This window comes from Struthio camelus, chromosome 1 (genome assembly GCF_040807025.1).
Source record: "Struthio camelus isolate bStrCam1 chromosome 1, bStrCam1.hap1, whole genome shotgun sequence".
NCBI lineage: Eukaryota > Metazoa > Chordata > Aves > Struthioniformes > Struthionidae > Struthio > Struthio camelus.
Genome location: NC_090942.1, coordinates 68,851,346 through 68,873,774, shown reverse-complemented (window position 1 = coordinate 68,873,774; position 22,429 = coordinate 68,851,346). Strand labels below are relative to the sequence as shown.

The 22,429-nt window shown below is 49.0% G+C and overlaps 1 protein-coding gene across 5 annotated transcripts in view; it reads left to right on the top strand.

Moving 5' to 3' along the window:
- Positions 1–22,429, top strand: part of LOC104147282 (sodium- and chloride-dependent GABA transporter 2) — a 36,094-nt gene that overhangs the window by 2,132 nt on the left and 11,533 nt on the right. For 3 of the 5 annotated variants that reach the window (XM_009679847.2, XM_009679850.2, XM_068946945.1), the window contains exons 4-8: positions 5,253–5,387; positions 7,303–7,443; positions 8,112–8,196; positions 11,350–11,482; positions 15,637–15,771. In XM_009679847.2, coding sequence (XP_009678142.2) covers positions 5,253–5,387; positions 7,303–7,443; positions 8,112–8,196; positions 11,350–11,482; positions 15,637–15,771 — 629 coding nt within the window. Of the gene's footprint in view, positions 1–2,861; positions 3,146–5,252; positions 5,388–7,302; positions 7,444–8,111; positions 8,197–11,349; positions 11,483–15,636; positions 15,772–22,429 lie in introns of those variants that run through there. The other 2 variants (XM_068946935.1, XM_009679851.2) reach the window with 2 other exon arrangements.

The following is a 22,429-nucleotide window of genomic DNA, read 5'->3' as shown; positions in this document are numbered from 1 at the left end:
TGTGCACATCTGCATCTCCCCCTGCTTACCTCTGGCTGACAGCAGCTTCTCAGCAATGCCTAAGCGATAAATTTGAAGAGAGGAGGTCAACCCACGGGCACAGCTTTGCAGTCTGTGCAGTGAGCAGGGTCTGTTTTGACTTGGTGAGATGTGGGTAACCCAGCGGCATGGTGCTAGGGTTTCTGGTGTTTCCTGGAGACGTGTGGGGCCCCTGTCCTGTGGCTAGGCCGGCAGCTGTGTGCACAAGGAGGGAGGAGCAGGATGAGGGCTCCAGCTCTCCCAGCTGGGTGACTCACCCCAAACACCTTTTCCTTGAGGAGCACCAGGCCCCCTGTGCAAACAGGACCACATGTCCCAGAACCACAGCAAGGTGCACGCATGGGAGATGTGTAGGAGTGCTTGTTGTGCCCAAGTAGGCCTGTTCCTGTTGTTGATGAGATAGCACGTGACAGTTTCACACCCTATATTTGTCTAGTCTGCATGTTTCTGCGTGGCCTTACCTTACTGGGAGTTTGCCCATCTTAGAGGTGAGGGTGCCCAGGTGTTTGCAGAGGGGCCAAGGACATGCGGTTTCCAGTTGGCTCCTGTTTTGCACATCTCTAAATCTTTGTCAAGGAAGGCCCTGCCTGCCATGGGTGTGAAAATCCATTAAACACAATGCTGAGGGAGAAGCCTGCTCACTCGCTGTGCTGGGATCAGTAGCCCGGTCGCCGGTCCCACGTGAAGGCGTTGGCCCTCTGGCGTTACACCTTGTTGCTGGCTGGGTGCCTGCACCCCTGGGTGCCGCGTCCTGGTGCTAGGGGCTGAGGTGGGCAGAGCTAAGGGGTTTTCCTCACCTCCAGGAAGAAGCGCAGCACCTCTTCCGCTCCCTGCAGTGCCTCCTGGCATCGAATGAAGCCGTGCGTGCGTGGGAGGGGGAATACGCGCCCCGAGTGGAGTCATGAGGCTCGCGGATGTACACACTCGAGGGAGAGAGACGGAGCAGCGTGTTGTCATTATCTGTAAAGGATACAGTGCGTTGGTGCTGCTGAGGCCCTGTGCGCAGTTAACGATTCGCAGCAGGTCCATGGGCTGGGCTGGCCTGCAGCTTCACGGCAGAGCTGGGCTCGCTTTTGCAGGTGGAGGGTTGCCGTGGGCTTTTACAGGTGTTTTTGTTTCTGCTTTGTTTAGCTTGTGACTTTCTTTCAAGGGGAAAAAAATATTTAAGAAATGAAAGCCCGAAGCACTGCTAAGTTTGGCCATGTGTCTGTTTTCTCTGCGGCACGTGGAGAAGGAATTATGCTCCCTGTTTGGTGATTAATTGCTAATTGGGCTCCCCGGAAGGGCTGGGGAGAGGAGAAATGGCACTTGGCATGGAGCTGGCGTGGAGCAAGTGCTGGGGACTTTGAGTTGAAATCCCCTAGCTTTAGCTTGGGGTGGTCTCATGGGCCTCACTAAACTGCTTTCATCCCAGTGGCATAAAAGAGGATTAGCTGCCATTTAGCTATTTTCACCCTGGATTTTGCTCAGTGTTTGCTGCTTTTCACCAGGTGATAGGGAATTTTAATTCCGAAAGGGAGGATTTTTCTTGTTTTCCTTTTTTAATCAGGAACGTTTCTCGGCTGCTTGCTGTGTGGCACCCGTTCCAGTCGCTGCACCGTCCCTGCGCGCTCCCTGCATGGGGAACCTGCTTGGGACAAGCATTGCTGGCCAGGAGAGGAGCCAGTTCTGGAAGCTGCATCCTTGCAGCCCTCTCTCTCCCTGATGCACTCCCTGAGGGGCAGCCATGCATGGCTGTGCCCTGCTGTTTTTGAGTGCTGCTGGCTGGAGAAGAGGGAAGAGCTTGAGGACGGCTTTTGGATCACCAGGGCTGCAGTGAATGGCTGTGCAGCAGAGGGAGGACAAAAAGGGGTGTCTCAACCTTTTTTTCTCAAGAAATGGGCCTGAACCAAAGCCACGAAGTGGGAGAGGCTCGGAGGAATTTGAAGTCTCAGGCAAAATTTGTCACCTCAGGACCCTCTCTGGCCACCTTCCCGTGAGGTTAGAGAAAGGATGGTGCATGAGACTCTTGTGTAGAAAGACATTTTCCAGATGGCTTTTCCTGGGAAATGAAATAAGGCTACACTGGATTAGAGGTGCTCTCCTTCATGATGGAGTCCAGCCCTACCCTGGCTGGTGCTATATCAAATCACCCATTTGTAATGTATTGAGATTAATTTTAAAAGCTGTCAGAGGTTTTGTCTATGCTCCTTTGGGAAGGCTGGTGCAGGCACTTTTGCTTCTCTGATCGTTAGGGAGCTTTATCTAATTTCCAGCTTAAGATTAATCATGGCCAGTCTGTAACTATTTGTTCTTGTGCCAATGTTTCAGTTTTAAACGGCTCTGCGCCCCCCATCCTGAACTGACTTTCTCCCCTCGCCGTAGACAGTGATGGTAACTCTTCTCAGCTTTTGCTTTGCTTGGCTCAGTAAGCCAAGGCTCTTCACAGAAAGGATATCTGCAAAATCTGAGTTATACAAATAGAGGCAGCTTGTCACTTTTCCTTTCTTTCGATATCTTTCCACACAGAAAAGCAAGAATGGTCTCTTGCGTATTTAGTGCTCTGTGTTTGATAACAAGGTCTTATGTGGTGCCAAAAAAAAAAAAGAAAAAAGTGATAGTGGGGGGAGAAGCAAACGGCAAAAAATGTTCTTCTTTCGCTCTTGTTCGCTCTTGCTTTTGCTTCCTGTTGTGGGGTCAGGCCCTCCCTGGGCAGGCTGGCCCTGCCGATTGGGAAATACTGGGGAAGCCTGTCTGGCAGTGTGGCTCAATCTGCCGCACCCCGGCCCTGCCCGCTCGCCCAGCACTGGCTTGTCTTGTGTCTGCGGCCACCCCTGCAAGAACAAAGGAGGAAGGGCTGGGGAAGCCAGTGTTGTGATGAAGGACGTGCTCAGTGCAGACACACTGCTGGCTTCAGCGAGGAAAATCTCTGTCGAGGTTTTCAGCCTGAGGCGGGACAGGAGGAGTTGGAGTGGAGAAGACTCAGGTAGCGCTTTGGGACTGCTTGGATGCGCAGTCTGACATCCCACTTTGTATTATGGGAAGGAGCTGTGTTGTAACCTGCTGTAAGGGGTTGCCCTTTCTGCTGCAATGGAGATGGGCCCCCAGGCCTACGTGGTTGTGAAAGGTACCTGTGTTATATCACCTTTTTTCTTTTTTCCCCCTCATTGCACTCCCTGGCTGAAGGCAGTCTTACTCGCCAGCCTTTCCCACTCTATGCTGGCAAATGCCAGTCCTCTGCCACGCGATGGCCTTGTCACCTGCAAGGTGCTGTCAAGGCACTGTCAAGGCAGGATGGCTGGGTAGTCCTTGAAGGCCTTGCAGCCTGGCATTGCTCCCCAGTATCCCAGCAGCAGCAGCTCCCCAGAGAGGTTTGGGGGCCTGCCCCCCTCTGGGGAGCAGCTATGCTGGTTAGGGTCACCCCCCCTGTAAGGCGCTCAACACTGCAGCAGCGAGGTTAAGGTCTGGAGTGGGAGAAGATGGTTGCCCAGGAGCCAAATGCGTCCCTGTGAATCGCTCCCATGCCCCACTGTTGTTTTGATTTGTTTCGTAATCTGTGTGTTAGGAGCCTCAAAGTAGACCCCTGAAGGGTGAAGTCTTTTGGAAAACCAACTGCAAAGGATAAACTTGAGGTAACTAGAGCTGCTGAGGAAGAGGAAGGCCCAGAATGCAGGCTAAATGAAACCTGCGTTGGACAGCCCCACCTGCCAGCTCGGAGACGTTTCCTTACACCTAGTGGTAGCAGTGTAGTTAAGTACAAACTTTTGTACAACGATAATCTCTGTTGGAAAAATGCACCACTTTTATGGTAATATAACTGCACACAAGATGGAACTTGAGGGGATTGAGTTGATATAACTATTCCTCCTCGCCCTTTGCCCTAACCAATTCATATTTACTAGCGCAGAGAGACACTAGCGCAGACACTCGTCCTTCCCCACAGTTGCCAGCTAACAGCATTGGGCCCTTTGGCTGGCATTTCCCATAGGGAGCCGTGGAGATGCTCTCCCCGTATATTTTGTCAGTTGTTTTTTTGCAGGGAGGGGAGGGTTGTGGCTGCATACTCCGCTGGGGCGAGCGTGGGGGTAGGAGTGCTGGCCCAAAGCACCTCTTCCCTCTCCCCAGCCTGTGCATGCTAGCTAAGCTGCTTAACTCGAAAAACAAGAGATTTCATTTAACCGTACACCAGGATTCCTGTTCCTCATACACCCCCACCAACCTGACCGAGAGCCAGGTAGCACCTCACTAGCATAGAAAAGGACTATGCAGGGAGAGACAGCTTTCGGCTAGCTAAGATGTCCCCTCAGGCTTTGCGTGCCCTTCAGAGCCTACCACAGCCTTGCTGGTGCTCGGTCTGCTTGGGGTTGCCCCTTTCCGACTGTAGTCCCCGGTCCTGCTCTGTGTTCCCAGTGCAGTTAGAGGAAGGTCCTCCAGGACATGCTCCTGGGCAGCCAAGCTTGGCTCTGATATCTGCCCTTCCTCGCTGTCCTTTGTAGCAGTGCTTCAGCAGTGTCGATGGTGCATTCGCAAAGCAGGGGGCATTCGTGGGGCTGTCTCTCTTACGTTCTGTGGGAGAAAAGCTGTAAGTGCGGTTAACATTAGTGTGGCATAATCATAAACCTGATCCATTTCATCCCCGTCTGGTTCCATGCTAGGATTTGACCAAGAAGGGAGCCCTGGCTGCTAGCATGAGGGAAATACTTTTCTGTGCTTTCTTTTCAGTTGCATGCTTGCTTTTTTCAGTGAGCGAACGATTGAGAAAGCCCAAAAACTGGATGAATATATTACTCTGAATGTGTTCTTCAATATCTTGGTGTTGTCATCTGTGGTATTGTTGATAACAGGCATTCAGAAAAATCAGATTAAAAGGAATCATTTGCTTTCTTAAAAATCACAATGGTTTTACAGTAGGATGTACTTCTTTATTTCTGTAGAGTTAAGGAGAACTTGTTTTATTCTTTTCTGCACAAAAGTTAGACCTATAAACTTTCCTTTCTCTCCTCTTTTTCTAAATGTTGAGTTTCTCATGCAGTCACATTGCTCTGGGAGTCCGACCATGAAGAACACTCCTTTCTCCTGGCACCTCGCATCCATGCCCTTCCCACCCTCAGCAGTGCACGTTGCTCCCATACCATCCTCCTCAGGGCTTTCCTGGAGGGAGTTGCTCAGTTCTAGGTTTAGGACGGCCCAAACGTACTCATTTATTTCTCTTGTACGCTGCTTGAATTTGGCAGGTGCCTTCTTCATTCCCTACCTCATCTTCCTCTTCACCTGTGGGATCCCAGTGTTCCTCCTGGAAACAGCACTAGGGCAGTACACGAGCCAGGGAGGGGTGACGGCCTGGAGGAGGATTTGCCCTCTCTTTGAAGGTGAGTGAGCTCAGGAGGGCAAGGCGAGGCGGGAAGGAGCTGACGGCCTGGAGGAGGATTTGCCCTCTCTTTGAAGGTGAGTGAGCTCGGGAGGGCAAGGCGAGGCGGGAAGGAGCGCTGGGACTGGGAGCTTCAGCCCAGCCAGAGGGAGGCTCCCTTGACACCGACCCCGTGAGGCGTGGGGGAAACGGGGTGCTGCGTGTCCTCGCAGCTCAGTTCGTTCTGTACCTCGCTACTTGCTCTGACCATTGCAGATGCCAGTCCAGCTAGGGTCACTGACCATCCCCGTTCCAAAACAATGCTGAGAAAATTGTTCACCCTTCTCAGCAAACAGTATCCCGAGTTACATTGCATCCCAGCTTCCTTCTACATCATGCCCAGCACTCTGGCCATGAGCTTTGCCTGATAAAATTGTCCTCCAAGAGCTAAACGATGAAAATGCTTCTGATAGTTACGAGGAACCTAAAATATACTGATATCTTTTAAAATCAATCCTATGTCATTTTCCTGAGTCTGCAGAGGGCTTACAACCTTAGTGGTGAAAGGTGTCAGCTGTCTTAATAAATCATGAACTGTCAGATCTACTTCTAGCACTATTTCAGCACAGTCATCCAATCTCAAGCCACTTTCTGTGATTTCTCAGGTCTGTAAAGTTTCAGTTGCCTCCCCCCGATTTGCCAAAACCTTCAGGAACTCCTCTGCCACCTTCCAGAGAAGGTGTGTATTTTTAATGTATAAAAAGTTCCAAAACAGTGAAAAGGAAAGAGTGAGCAAAATAAAAAGTGAATTTTGGTAAAAGAGATGCTATTCAGCAGATGGAGCGTTGTCATATGTTTCTGTCTTTTGGATGTCTTTCCAACCTGCTTTCGAACCATAATCTGTATATCCCCTGTCCAGATTCTTTCTTTCTTCTCATCCTTTTACTAGAAAATGCTGCAATGAAGATAATGTGATGATAGGCTTACTGCGAAATGGCTAGCCTTGACGGTCATCTCTCAGGACTGCTCAGCTTTCTCACAGCTCCCTCAACCGAGAGCTGCTCTGTTCAGGTGGAGCCACCTGGGGAATGCACTTAACTCCTCCTTATTAGGGCTGGCTCCTATGGACAGATGTTTCCTGCAGACTGTCTGAAGCCTGGAGCTGGTGGGCAGATTTAATACCCCACACGGTGAGCTCCTCACCCAGGGGTGGCTACACAGTATGCTATATGGAGCACCCTTTAGGCCTGCAACCATGGTCTCCTGCGCTGGTCCCTAAAACGTGGGCCAAATGCAGGGTCAGTCAGGAGAGAATTGATGCCTAGAAGCCTTCATTGCCCTGTGGGGCTGAACTTTTCATAGGTACCAGGGTCCAGAGCCTTAAGGGCTTTGCCCCCTTAAAATTGGCTGCCAGCCTGTAGTTTCACATATTGATCCAGTCTCAGCTTTTCTCCAAACTAATTTGTTGGTACTTGTTTGGTTAAAGTGACTACCCTGACTCTGCTGTGCTCATTAGTCCCACGTAGTATTCAGGCTGGTAGTTGTGATCTCTTCTCCATCTGTTTCCAATCTGTCAGGATTTACCTGGGCTTCCCTCACCACACAACAGCAAGGGAAGGGAAGAACGTGCCTGGGTATCAGAGCACCACCGTGCTTCCTGTGTGGAGGTCAGCTTCTCAAGGAAGCCACCCAACCCTCCACTGATGCAGAATGGTGGAGTCTGGGTACCACTGGAGGGGGGACAATGGCTTGAGCAGTTGTCCTGCTCGCATTTAAACAGCAGCATGGTCAAAATGAGAAGTAAAAAATCAAGCGTTACACGAGCACAGTGGGAGACTTGTCTTGCGGGCCGGTCCTAGTGCAGGCGCCAACCTTAAGGTGAAGCCTGTTCCTCCCCCTTGACATATTTATCCACATTCAAGGCCTTCTTTCTGCAGGAATTGGCTATGCCTCACAGGTCATTGTCATGCTTCTCAACTTCTACTACATTATTGTCCTGGCCTGGGCCTTGTTTTATCTCTTCAGTTCGTTCACCATAGACCTTCCTTGGGGCAGCTGTGACCATGAGTGGAACACAGGTAGGTGTGGAGTCCACACTCCTAATCCCCCAGCTCCTGCACAAGAAAACCTGCTGCTTGCCAATACAAACTAACTCATGAAAGCAACTTACCACTACGTGGGTCAGACCATGGTTTGTGCGGGGAGCAAACCCTAGCTTATTGCTAGACAAAGTAGCTATTGCAAGACCAGCAGCTCTGCGGGTACTTTTGGAGAAGAGTCTCAGTTCTGTTTGATAACATAAGTCTTTGCCAGAAAGCTCCCAATGTGTCACGTTGCTACTGCATGCCCGTTTGCTGTGCCTGACCAACATAATGTGCTTAGATACCTTTCCAGGCTGCTCTGGCTCTGGACTCCAGCCATGGAGGATGTTTGCTTTTTTGGCAGCGGTGGCAGTGATGAAAAATCCAGTCTTCCTGTGCCACACATTAGTGGTAGGCCCAGTGCTGCTCAGGATGGTTCACCATGCCCACTGGAAGAAAAAATGAAATGCAGTCTGCTTAGTTGTCCGAAGTGTCTTGCCAGCCTTATCCTGGAGGGGACTCCTTTCATGCATCCATGGGACTATAAGAAAATTATTTTTTGCTGAGTATTGACGTTACGGATGGAAAGGGAGCTGTTTTTCAAATCCTCTGTTTTTCTGGTCATTGCTATTTACCTTCCCTCTCTTCTTGGGCCTCCTCTGCAGGGAGCTGCATGGAATTCCAGAAGACGAACTCCACGCTAAATGTGACGAATGAAAATGCTACCTCCCCTGTCATCGAGTTCTGGGAGTAAGTAAAAGAAAGGCCTATTTTCCCCTCATCCTCTGAGAAATACATTCCCTGGGCAATGAATGAGCCCCGCAGCAGCACTTAATAATTCATCCTTGTCAGAACAGGCCATGATATTGCAAGCTGGGCAGGTCAGGGTGATGGCAGATATGCTGAGCCCTGCTCTCAGGAGCAGTGTTGTCAGTCAAGGGTAATATTGCAGGCCTGGTGGTGTTTGTCTGGAGCTGTTTGTCAAGCTAGCCTGCCCGAGAGAGGAGTTTGACTTTGCCTTTCTCTTATGCTGTATTCCTGGCCCTCTGGACCTTTTTGTCTCCTCAGTCTTACTGACCTCAGTGATGGCCAGGTAACCCTCTGTGCGAGGACCTCACTTCACTGTTGCTTTCACTCCTTTGGTCCTTGATATTCTGTTTTTTGTACTTCTCTGTTACATCTGTCTTCCTCCTCCGCTGTTGTACTCATCTCTTCTCCATTTGTTTCTCTCTCTGCCTCCTCCCATGTTCTTCATTGCCGCCCATAAACTTTCTTATACAATTGTTTCCTCTTGCAACATAGGTGAATTGTATGTTCTGTGTCTAAACCCTCCTGAAACCTTGGGTCAGATTTATGGATTGGATTGGATTACGGATTGTGTATCTGCTAGATTATTGATTACTCTTGTTCCATTTGGTATGTTCTGCCATGTGCAGTCCTTGATCTGCCTGGTGGCTGTATCTAGTGTAAATGTGCTCAGGACACAGCCAACCCTGTAGCTGGGAGTGGGGCAAGAGCTGCAGTTATATACGAAGAAGTAGCTCTATGGTGGGTTTTTGTTCTCAGGTTTTGGCAAGCTTTAACATGTTCAGTTGTTGAAGAGGGGACCTTTAAAAACCTGCTGTGTTCTGCAGGAGTCCGTTCTGATGATGCAGTAGATGATCTCTTTCCTTTGAATCAGTGTGATACCGGCATGTTCCCAGGAGGTTCTGTCCTGGTGGATGGTGACTTTTGTATATGGGATGGTCTTTACCTTAAAAATAGAAAAAGAGGCTATGTTTTTACTTCAGCAATTAATATGCAAGCTCTCCTGATGAGTAAGGATCACCAAAATCAAAATGAAGTGCTGGGGTCAGCTTACTTCATAGTGAAATTTTTTCCTTCATTTTCACCGTTTTTTTTTGCCCTTGTGATAGCGCATGTGTGTTAGTTACACTGAGGTACGAAGTCGCTTTATTTCTGGCATGAAGGCATAGACCTAATGACTTGTGATTGCTGTTGATCCTAAGTGTCTCCTAGGAGAACGGGCATAGTAAAGCATCGAGTCCTGGGTAATAGACTGTGCAAGTAAACTCCCTGCTGCCCCCATGAATTTCCCTTGTGCAATAAGGCTGATGGAGTGCTCTGCCCTTGCTGTCCTCATCAGCATTGCCCTGTGCTGTCAGAGCACATAATACCTTTGGGGTATCCCTACTTCAGCATGAGGGAAAGTGCTTTTTTTGTGTATATGTATGAACAGAGAGGCTTCATTACAGAGTAGAAGGTGCTGGATAAATATGTTGCTGTTTGCTAATAAGCTTGTTGCATTAATTCCTCCCAAAGTTGGTCGTTTCCTCTTCTCCTACACTTTTTTTTTTGAACTTTCTTTGTATCCCTTGTGCTTTCTGAGCCTGTGTTCTCCCACTGACTGCTGCTCACGTGGGAGGAGATGTTGGGCTTTCTTAGGCTGCCCTCCCTGAGACGGGCTGCTAGAAAAGTTGATGTTTCCTTCAGTGCTTTGAACATTCCTGTAGTATTATTGGGGAATCAGTACACGGGACTGGAAATTTCCACTGTCCACAGCTTTTTATGCAGGATCTGTTCCTGCCCTCCTTGCACAGAGGTGCAGGGAGACAACAGCTTCCTGAGGAGGTGCTGACCTGCCAGCAGGGTGATGGTGTGCTCCTGAGGCCTCTTCTGGCTGCGGTACAGTGCTCAGTTATGTTCTGTTAGCATCTGCTTCCCACTTGTTACAGAGACTATGTCCATAGAAGCAGGGAAACTTCCAGGTAACAAAAGATATCTGAAAGGACAGAGTGATTTCCTCTGAACTCTTTCTTCCACTCAATCTGTTACTAAGTTGTGAGGCAGAAAGGAAGGTAGCGTATCTCAGAGCGTGGCTCTCCATGAGTGCTACCTTTATTTTGGAATAATTGCTATCTTTTGCAGCAATATGGGCTTGTGAGCACACTCTGCATTGCTATTGGGGCTGCAGAGTAGTGCATGTCCCTTTTGCCTGTCTCAGGCTTGGGGTTTGGCAATTGCACCATGGTGTTTCATGTTCAGATCTATCAGTGTGATGCAGGAGACATAGGAGGAGAGGGGTGAGCCCTTTCTTCTGTAAGGGATGAGGAAGATTTGACACAATCACATCTTGGAAAGCTGTGAATGGCCGTGGTGAGACCATAAGAACAGGGTTGAACCAAGCTCCATCTAGCCTAGTATCCTACCTCCACAGTGGCTGAAAGAGGATGACCAGAGTGGTCTCTTCTGTCTGTGCTATGCTGATTACTGTGGACTGGCCTGGCCTTTGTCTGGCCTTTGTCTGGCCATGGGATGCTCTGCTGCTCTGGGTCCTGAAGCTCTGGATCCACTCTTAAAGACAACAGTAGGGGACTATGGAGAAGGGGGTTGGGAGAGCCTTGCTTCTTGTGTGGTCCTGATTGATTCTGTGTCATGAATGCAATATATTATCCACTTTGTTTGAAGCACGTTAGAAAGGTGTAATTGAACTTTGTAGCGTGCATGAAAGAAGGTCCAAATGGGGCCTGTGTTTGCTTGCTTGTGCAAAGTGCTGCACGCTCTTGCAGAGGGAGCTCTTACCCCAAACAGGACAAAGCAGACGAAGGGTGGGAGAAGAAATGTCTTGGCCAAACAGGCCAGTGTGGGAGCAAGCATAGGAGCAGGTGTCCCATGCATGACCCACCAGGCTGGTATTACTTTTGTCCAAGAGAGAAGCAACTGAGGACCTCTGCCTGACTCCTCTGAGGCTTGCAGCCCAGAGCTGGGCCTTGTCTGTAAGATACCACTTCTCCCCAAAGCTGTCAGGCACTCCGGAGGTATGATGAGAGCCAATGTGGTGTTGGTAACACTGGTGGCCAACGTCTACAACACTTGGGTGCTGCTTTGTTTCCACCAATGCAGGAGGAGAGTGCTAAAGATTTCTGACGGTATCCAGCACCTGGGCAGCCTGCGCTGGGAGCTGGCTCTATGTCTGCTGCTGGCGTGGATCATCTGCTACTTCTGCATCTGGAAAGGGGTCAAGTCCACAGGGAAGGTAAGTGCTTAACTCAGTTCAGGCCTCTTCCCTCAGTCACAGCTGGAGCACTCAACCCACCCACCCACCTTTTGTATATTCAGAGAGAGAGAGAGAGAGAGAGAGAGAGAGACCCTGGGTGTCCCCTGGGAATGCCTTTCCGAGCTGACAGGACCCTGTAGGACTCAGCTCTCACAGGGAGTGTGAACCAGACCCTATGTTCTGGGTAGGAAATGTTGGGAGCACTGGGATAGAAGTGGGAGGCTTCTCAGATCACAGTCTTCCAAGATGAAGATCCTTATCTGGTTCCTCTTCATCCACAGGCACAGCAGACCCTGCACTCTCCCTATTTATGGGAGCCATTACTGAAGTAGCTGCAGGTTTCCCTCTCTCCTACCACACCATTAACAAGCAGCATGTTCTTGTCTCTGCTGGCAAGCGTAGCTGGGAAGTCTTCAAATTCATTAGATAGTAACAAAGGAAACTGTGATGGCTGCCATGGAGGTCTTCCTATTTCTTAGAAATAGGAAGTTGGTCCCAAGGAGGCTGTCAAGCCTCTTCCTATAGCTGTTCATGTTCCTCAATAGTAAAGGTCTCTTCCCTCGTGCCTCCCCCTCCCCCACACTGGTCACCACAGAGATATTTCTGTGAATGCTTATGGGAAGGGTCTGTGTGACTGTCTATCTCCATCCCATCCTGTCCCATCCCTGTCCCTTCCCTCTGTTACAGCGTGTGCCACTGTCATTTGCACTGAACACATTCCTTAGTTTCTTCTACCACCTCCTGACCCATTCCCAACCAACTGTGTTTGGAGTCAGCAAGAACAGATGGAAATGAAAAGGTTTAGTATGTTATCTAAGTGGTGTCTTCTCAGCACGCTTTGAACAAGACTCCATGTGTGATGGAGTGTAAATTTTAGCTGCATATATTTCTATCAAGTGATGGCATGGATGTTAGCAGTTTCTCCTGCTCCCAGAAGGGTCTGGGATTGTGAAACACAAAGGGGAAATCAAACAGCTTGTAGAGCTGATGTTTTCTGGTTTCCATGGAGTAAAATTAGAAGAAAAGAGCAACTACTTGCTGTGGTGGCCTGGTAAAAGAAAACAGAGGCAGTATAATAACAGCAAATATGAGGCTAAGACACAGCAAAGTGTGGGAAGTGCAGAAATACTCAATGTATTTTTGATATAAATTCTATGTCAAACTCAAGTGCTTTTATCAAAAATGACTAGTGAAGCTGAGATCTTATCTCCTTGAAAAAGCTTTTTTCGGTAAAGAAACTGTATCTGAGGGAAGTCTGTAAGTTTATCAGCCCTCTCTTTATTTAATAATGCAGCTAAAATGATGGCTCTGGGGTTACAACCCACTGGCAAAGGGTTAACTCAGTCCTGGGAATTTACTTATGGAGTGGCAAACAGAACAAGCTGAAATCACCCTCCTCAGAGCAGCAGCAGTTTGCATCCTCCGACACAGAGACTGCCCATCCCCGAGGAGCACACACAGATGCAGGAGGTTGTCACAGATGGAATCACTTTGCTGTGGCATGTGGATCGGGTTCAAATAAAACCCTGGATGTTGTTGACCAGCATGTGACAGAATGATCATACTGATCCCGGCAAGGTTCCTAGTGATGTAGTTAGTGCTAACAATGTCCCCAAAATAAAAAGATTGGGTCTAAGCCAATCATTGAGTAATAGCTCATTAGATCCAGATGTTCATATTGTTAGATAGAAGTTTGGCACTCTTAACCCCAGAAAATATTCTCCAAATTCAGGCCTCTGGTCTCAGTGCAGATGTGAGTGACTGTTGAGTGAAATGCTTAACACACTAGTTCTTGCAGGCTGTAAAGCACATATGAGGTTACCAAGATCCGAATCCAAATTGTATGCTAGAGAACTATTAGTTTGTGTTCTGAATTTATAAAACTGACGTTATTTAGAGAACCAGTTGAGAATTTGCAGCCTGGCATGCTGGAAGTATATGCACTTAAGTTCAAAGGCAGTAGGTTTTTTTAAAGATTTTTTTCTTTTCTTTCTTATCCTTTTTTATTTTTTTTTTTAAATCTTATACCGCTTTCATGAACTGAGAAAAGTAAGAATTGCATCCTGTAATTTCCTGAAGCAAGAATTTGGTTGTGTGGTAAGTACAGAGATGATTGTTAAACTGGCAAGAGCTGCAGGTTTGATTAACTGGTGAGGAAAAGCTCTAAGATGGAGCCTGCTTGAAACTTTGGGAACTGAAACAAACGCTGATGTTTGCCAGTGCTGAAGGACACCATCCTTGGGTTCCTTCAGTGTCTAGGATGCTGATTCAGAGGGACAGGGATGGAGCTGTTAGCACAGACATCTCAGGTGATCATGAGTGTCAGCAAGGAGGCATTCTTTACCTAGTTCTGTAGCATCACCTGAAAGTGCTGCGATATGTAAGGCAGGACACATGAAGTGCATAAAGAACTTGGAGCTGCAGGCACTGATGATAACCTAGTATGCTCATTTTCAAAGATGGAACATCTTGCAAATCCTTCCGTTCTTCCGTGCTCTAAAATTGAATCACCAAAAAGCATGTATCTGGACTTAGAGCAGGACTTGCATTCCAGTGTGAGGTGCTTTGAATGTTGCTTTATGCAGGTGTAGCGCACCAAGATCAATCCAGAAGAAATCTCTTTTTGAATCACTATTCAGATCAAAAGAATTCTCTGGAGGCAGAGAGAAGGTGACCATATTGTCCAGGGAAATCACGCACTCATTCTTGGTAGTACCTCTTCTAATGGGAAACTGCTGTAGAAGTGACAGAACCTGTGACCACCACTAAGGGATGATGGAAATTAGCTGGGTTTTGAAACGAGTCATTCTGGATGAATGGACAAAGATTAGAAATAGATTGTTTCACATCATTATGTATTGCAGTTACTCTAGGGATGAGCTTTAGCTCTTTGGTGTGTAACTTCAAAAGCTGAGAAAAGAGCTGTAGGGTAGCATTAAGGTGAAGAGTATGGATGCAAATCCTCGCTAAGCACATCGACACCAGGAAAACCTGAAGGCGCACCGACATATTTTTTTTCTTTGCCTTAGTGTGATACAACAAACTGAACAACTTTTTTCAAGGTAGTCAATAAGGCTTGAAGGTAGAGGAGCAACACAAAAGGATTAATGACACTAGTTGAATTGCTGAGGAGACTGCACCAGCCCTTGGGCATTGTTTTCTTTATACAAGAAAAATCGACAAGTGTGCTGTTGTTGTGGAACGCCATAGCAATTAGCCAAAACAGTCCTGAAAGAACCCCAGTAATCCTCAAATTGAAGTTTATGTTTACCAGACGTGGAATCCCTGAAAGGATTAGCTGATACTGGCCCTCAGCATTCCTCAAAGGAATGCAACTACTTTGCTAGAGCAAGGGATTTCAAACATATCCAAGTAAGTCTGTGTTATCCGTGGGGCCAGAGGAGGAAGAAGCAAGAGGACACAGGTTAAAAGCTGTGTTTGAGTCCGAGTCCTTGGTAACAAATCTGAGATGTGCTGCCCTGCTCTTCACGAAATGCCTTTGTTGGGTATTTCCTTCAACCTGGGTTGGTCACAGGCAGTGGCTGCGAGTCGTTTAAGTGGTGAGTCCTAGGCAGTTGCCAGTCCTGAATGGGGGGTGCATCAGTATTGTCTCTAGTGGTCCTCTAATTGCAGTAATGTTTCAGGGTCTATCACTTATCTGTATGCTCCTTCACTCTTTCCAGTACATTATAGGAATATCTAGGAAGAAAAGGCTTTTGGTGTGTGACTCAGGCCTCTACTTGGGGTAAGGATTTGCAGATGGATACAGGGGGCAGGTCACTAGCTGATGCAAACAGATGTTACTCTGCTGACTTCAGTGGAGCTACTCTGACTTGAACCTTGCTTGTGGTCTGGATTGCTGCTAGGACTAGAAAGTTTTTCCTCTTGCTCCAGATGCACCGTGGCAAGTAATGAGTTTCCTGGGTGCATGCAAAAGGGCATTTTTTTCTACTGTAGGCTAAAGCAAGATGTTGAGCAAGGCAGCCTGATCAATTCCTTGCTACTGCCCAGCTGCCTGTCTCCTCTAGGCCCTCTTCTCACCTCCTCTTGGGGGATGGTGCTCTGCTCCTGGCCAGCGCTCCTGTTCGCTGCCTGGTGTTCACTCACATGCGCTCCCTTTGTCCTTCTCTCAGGTGGTGTATTTCACGGCCACGTTCCCATACCTCATGCTGGTAGTTCTGCTGATCAGGGGGGTCTCCCTGCCAGGGGCTTCCCAAGGAATCCTGTTTTACCTTTATCCAGACCTCAGTCGCCTCAGGGACCCCCAGGTAAGGCGGAGGGGGGACTGAATGGTTGAGCTGTCTGAACTTTGCTTGGATGGATGCTGATGGCGTTCCTCTTTCTGCCCTTTTTCTTTTCTCGTTCTCTTTCTTCTGCTTTCTTCATTCTGTCTCCTCTTCTCCCCACTCTGTGGACATAAGGCAGGGCTTTGATATTCGCATGTATTCTGGTGGTCCCAGTGCTAACTTGCCCTCAACCTTCACCAATGTTATTACTATATTTTCTGATCTGAGTTGGTCTGAATTGTCTGGGGATATTGGCCGATGTGGCAGAAGCTGTCAGTAGGGCTTTAAACCTTGCGGCTACAGAGAGACACCAGCTGTCACCCCTGTTTCTTGAGAGACTACTTTGCCACAGTGGTGCTGTGGAGCAGGGTGCTCTGCCAGGCACGGTCCAGGGGGCACAGCTCTGTGTTGTCGCGGCAGCATGCTGGGACGAGCCCTCTCCTCTCTGCATGCTCTGGCTTCCTTGGGAGTGTACCTGGCACAAGGAGTGCCCTTGCGGATGGGGAGGGAGCAGGGGCACATGTCAGATGGTTTCCCTGCTTGACTCTCAGGCGACAAATGCAGTGCAGTTGGGGACACCCTTCCTTTGCTGTGGACACACTGCAGTGAGATCGCAGCCTTCTCCAGGCTAGGCTGGGGTGTGCAGAGTTCCCAGAGACCTACAGACTCTAGTTTCAATTTTCATACAGTCTCTAGTTCAATTTTTCCAAAAAAGCTGCTGCTGCCCTCAGAGCCTGGGAGAGCGCCATGGTCCCTTCTACTGCTTTTTCAGGAGGAAGAAGGTTACTCTGTAGGCTGCTGTCTCTGTTCTCCAATACCCTGCTGCCCTCCTCACCTCTCTTTCCCTTGTTAGAAATTCCTGCCCGTTTGACTAGTGGTTGGGTGCCCGACTGCCACTTTTAATCTCTTCAGGACAAGTTATTCCACGTTAAATCCTGGCTCCAGCTGAGCTGCTGTACCAGCCTTTGTGTAAAGGTGTTTCCAAAGGAGATTAAAGGGTGCCTGCCTGGAAAATAGGCCAGCAAAACCTTTCATAACCCCATTAACCCTTTCTGCTCCAGCCTCAGACTTGCCTTTGTTGTTAATTTTGCAAATGGGGGCACGAATGCTGAGGGATGAGCGGCTCTGGCTGAACCTGCCCTCTCTGATGCAGTGAGAGCGTGGATCCTTGCAGATGCAAGGTACAAGAGTCTCGTGGGCCATGTGAGATTCCCAGTTCTTGCTTGTGCCACTGATGTTGTGCAAACTGATTTGACTTGTAGCTTCTGATCTGGGGACCTAATCGTGAGTTTCCAAGTAAAAGCAGTCTGGTTTTTGACATGTAAAGTACTCAAAGTTCCTGCTCAGCTTTCTGGAAGTCAGTCTTTGGTCAACTATGTGCCTAAGTTGTGACTGAAAAGACTCATCTCACAATGTCAGCTTCTCTCTTGCTCTCTTTTTGTTTACCTGTAAACGGAGATGGATAGGATTGCCACTCTGTCGTTGTGAAGGTGCAGCAAGGCTTGGAAGGCTTTTTCAAAAACATCCAAGAGAGTGAGGACAGGTTTATGTTTGCAATGTTTGTTGTTCTGTTTGTGTTGATTAGGTGTGACTTCCAAAATGAAATGCCAGTTTGGAATGGTGTTGATTTGGTTATAAAAAAAAAAAAGTCTTGTTGTTACTGTGGCTGTGTTGCTCAGGGGACTGAATTAAACTACTTCAGGCATAGCATAGTTTTGCTGGTACTAGCTCTGTCCTCATTAGGTATGTACTGGCAAACTTTCCTAATTAAAGCCTGTGCTTCAGAAGCACAGCTTCCTTCCAGCCTGGAAAATGCTAATGCCTTGGTGGACGTGCAGGATAACTCCTTAGAGCAAGAGGATCTCTTATCATTGAGTTGTGGAGGAAAATTTGTTTCCCCCTACCTGGCAGATGAAGAAATTCATCATTCTCTGAAGAATGCTTCTCCTTTGCAGGAGAAAAGCAGAGTCAATAGAAGTGATTGGTTTCCTACAATGTGATTTAACCATCCTACTGAATCGGGTAACAGGGCTTGAGGTTTTGCTTGAATTCCTCAAGGTTCTCCCATGAGAGCAAAGAGAAGGGTTAGTGCCCCAAGTCTGATGTGTGCATGACTGTGCCCCATCTCTCTGTGCAAGGACAGCATGACTTCTGCTAGCCGATTGGGGCCAAGTCACTTGTAACTGGTTTGCGTTCCTAGTACGGTGAGCAGTAATTGTTTACCTGCAATCCTGTGCTACTTGGAAAGATGCAAAATTCTTAATGCCTGGGAAAGGATTCTGGAAATTAAAAAATACCCTCTCCAATCTGAGCCTTATGATAAGGAGTCTCAAGAGGAGGTTTAAATGAAGGGCAAAAAATATACAAGTTGACAAAAAGATAACTGGTTAAAAGTATATGCAAACCTGCATGAAAAGAGAAGATGAATTATTTAGCAGATACTACCAAGGGAGGTGCAGCTGAGATATGATTAAGTGTCAGGGTATCAGACTAGTATGTGGAAGTCATTGCTTTTCACCTGCTGAATAACCTTGGACAGAACCTTGAAATTCTGTGATTTGCCTTATAAAAGAGCTCAGACTAGCTGATTGATGGTGGTCTGTTTCTTCTGGCCGTAAAGTCTACAGATTCCCTAAATATCCCTGCACCTTTGTTTCCCCGCCCTATAAAATGCTTAGAATTAAAATGTTAAATACAATGCCTTTGATATGTAAGTAGACCAGAGCATACGTGGAAGCTACTGAAAAAAGAATTTTGAATAAAAAAAAACTCATTTTGCTCAAACAGGTAAAGGTAAAAAGCACTGAACAGATAATTTATTTTGAACTATATATTCCCCCCCCTCCTCCTCAGCTGCGTTTTCTATACTCCACAAGGTTACTACATTTTTCATAGTGTGGCTCGTGTTTTAACAGCAAGTAGGTCTTAAGGATGTTCACTGTTTCTTCTTTTGATCATTCTGCCCTTTGTAATATCTTTGTGGCAATTTTATCAGCTGCTTATTTCAGTAGATAATGCTGGGGATTTACTGATGTGATTAAGGAGAGGTGTGCAGTGTGATCCAGTAGTGGGAAGCTGAAATGAGAGGAATTCAGATTAGAGATAAGACTTAAGGGTGGGAAAGGTGTCATTAGAACAACTTTTCTCAGGCGCTGGCAGGCTCTTCATCACTTGACGCTTTTATACCAAGACCAGACGCTTTCTTAATGGACGGATTCTGAGAGAGAACTGATGAGCTTGGTGCCGAAAGTGCCAGCTGGGGCTTTGGGCTCGTGCTAAAGAGAAGAAATATAATAGTCTCTCTTCACACTGGTGTCAGTCCAGAGACTCCAGCTACGTTTTATTAGATTTAGTGGGCGAAAATGAGAGAGAGGTAAAATTCAGCACCCTCTGAGCCTATCGTTCTCTGGAAAAACAAGAAACGTTTCTCAGATTGTGCTCAAAACCTCTTGTTTTTCCTCCTGAAATTTCCAGAAAGCCCACCATCTTGCTGTATGTGCTTGTACGTTGTCCAGAGAGCCTTCGCTAGCCTTTATGGGAAGAAACTGCTTTCTATAAAAAGCTGCTTGCTTTAGAGTCCAGCCAGGCTGAAAGTCCCCCCCGGGCAGGGGCTGGGCCCCTGGTCCTAGGCACGGGGAAGGAACTAGGGTGCCTGACCTGAAGAGGCCTGTCGCATGGACTGCCGCCCAGCTTTGCAGACACCCTCCGTAAGCGGTCGCTGCCGTCACGCAGGACCCCCAACCCTGCACGACCCCGGGCTCGTAGTTTGCGCTGGGGCAGCCCTCGCTGCTGCCCTCGCGTTACGAGCGGCCCCTCGGCCCGCTGCTGCGGGGAGGGCGGCGAAGTGTTTGCGTCTGTCGGGGCCGTGACCTGCGTGGTTAACCCCGGGGCCCCGTGCCCACGCTGGGGAAGGGGTCAGAGTACCCAGATCCTCCCTGGGTTCGGGCCTCTCCTGCTGTTGCTCCACTGCCAGCGAGCGCTGAAGCGTCCCAGCAAGCGGCCAGGCTGATTGTGGGCCTGCTAAATATTATTTTGTTCCCTTTATTTGTTTTTTTCCCACCAAGCCTTTTGTTTTGACCCTCCCCCCCACCGCACGCTCGATCTCTGTTGTCGCCCCCGTCCTCCCCCACTCCCCGCACACCCACCGTCCCTGAAGGCGAGCGCGTGTTTGGTTTTGGGCGGCAGGTTGCACCTGCCCGCGGCCTGCGCCTTCCCCCCACCCTATGGCCCGGGAGGGGGCTCGGCCAGGCCGGAGTGGGGGTGGCGAGCGGGCAGCGGTCCCCGGGGGCGGCCAGCGCCGGGGGGACGCGCTCGCTCCTGCCAGGAAGGGGCCGAGCTGGCGCGTCTCCTCCGCACGCCGGGGCGAAGGCAGCTGTGTTTACTTTGGTGGCCTTCCTCCTCCTCGCCAGCGGGGCCGCCATGGCCGGCCTGGCCCCGCCGAGTTTGTCCTCATGGCAGGAAGGCGGACAGCTGTCTTTCTGTAACCCCCTCGCGCAGAGGGGCAGGGGCGGACCCTAAAACTCGGCTGCCCTGGGGGGGTGTAAGCGGAGCAGGGAAGGGGTGTCCGTCGGTGCCCTGGGGCCGCAGCTGCACTTGGCCGGGACCGGCCAGAAACCTGTTTTCTCGCGGCAGCGTTTGGAGGCGCTCTGGCGGCGGGACAGCTTTCCGGGGCGTCAGGTGTCCCCGGGGGGGGTGCGGGGGTCCACGGGTGCCTGGTGGCGTGGGGGTTACGCGAGGTCCCCGATCGCTCCTGGGGCGCCTTGGAGTGCCTCACCATCCCCTCGGCTGCCCGTGCGGGCAGGGAGCTGCCTGTCTTAAAAATAATCCCTAATCTGTTTTTTTTTTTTAAATTACTATTACTACTTTTGGGTTTTCCGCCCCCGCCCCCCCCCAGCTAAATTTAACCTGGACTGTTTCCCCATCTGAGGTTGCCACACAGGGGAGCGCACCACTGTTGTACCCACACATGCGGCGGAGTGGGAGGAGGGGAGAAGGAGGTGGTGGGTGAACCTGGCAGAGCCCTTGCAGGAAACGCTCCCCGAAGTGCCGCTGAAGACTTGGGCGGTTGTTGCTCTGTGCTCTGCGACGTGCCAAGCGTGACCTTCTGCGGAGCGTTTACCCGCTCGGTGATCTATCATCTCCGCTCGCTGATGGGGACAGTTCCACGCTTCTCAGCGTGACACTTGTATTTGATATATTGCTTACCTTGGGGTTCAGTAATGTTTCGCTCTAAAATGGTCTTTACTATTATTTGTAAGTGCTTTGAGATCTTCCTAAGGAAGGATCTGTTTCAGTACAGGGGGTTATTAAATTCCAGTACATGTAATAAAGCAAATATTGCTGAGAAAATTAAGGGGGGAAGGAAAACATCCTCCTATAGGCCATAACCATCTTGGATAACTGCAGCTCAGGTGTGAAAGCTTTGGTTAAAAACAGAGAGTAGGAGGTTATTACAAACTGGAACAAACAACACATTCAATGAAATTGAATTATGAATTAAATAAACTGGATGGCCCAGAAAACTGCAGGCAGCAATCAAATCACAATACCCAGGCTGTCAACGTGCCAGTGCAATCTCAGCAGCAGGATAAGCTTTACCAGTCTCTTTGGGAACAGTGGTCAGAGAACAGCAGCACGCTCTTATCTGCGGGGGAAACCAAGCCCTACATTACTCCTATCAGGCCCCTTTAAACAGAGAGGAAATATTAAAATAAAGAGAGGCTGTTGATCAACAGCACGGGAGGAAAAGGGGGGCCTTGGAAGGACTGGGAAAAAAAATTATCCGGAGTTACTGTTACAGAAAGAAACGAGCTTAGGCATTTTGGGGGAGGGAAGACTTGATTTGCTTTTTTCTGAAGTGGGTGGTAGCGGTCAGTGTACTCCTCTGTGAAATGCTGCAGGGCCAGGTGGAGAGTGGCCCTCCTTGTGAGGGACTTGAGACAGAGCTTGGATGAGAGAGAGGCTGAGGTCCCTTCCAGCCCGCCTGATCCTACTGTCCCGTGACTTGCTGCCTGTGCTTAGCTCTGTCGCAAATGACAGGAGGTCAGGAGTGCCCTGGCATCAGTCTTGTTGGAGTCCAACACACCCCCCCCCCCCCCCCGCCCCAAGCAATTAGGAAACTGCCGGGGGCTGGGAAAGACAGAAGGGTGGCATGGTCTTTGACCCGTGAGCTGCAGTAGCCTTTTGAAATTGGAAACAAAAATGCGTACAGCCTGAGCTGGTGCTCACAGTCAGGCTGACTGAGTGGGATCATAAGCTCTGTAAGCCAAGCATAGCTTTATTTGCGCTGGCTCAGCCACAGACTGCCTTTCTTCAAATGGCAACGTAGGCTAACACAAGTTCTATATTCCCATAACACATCCCTTTGGGCTGGGTTGCCCTCTCAGCCTTTACATGCTCCACTGGTGGTATGTTGAGTAGGAGCTGGACTGGGGAGCTTGCAGACCACATGCCGGCCTCTGCTATGCCGTTAAGGGTATTGCTGGGTTTTAGGAATGAGCCATTTCATGAGCAACCAAGTTAACGAAGCCTCATGTCTTGATATTTGGCTTCTACCATGTCTAGCAAAGCACCTGTTTTTTTTCCTGCCCTTGAGATATTTCTCACGTCTGTTGCTTGTTTGATTTATCTGATATTTAAC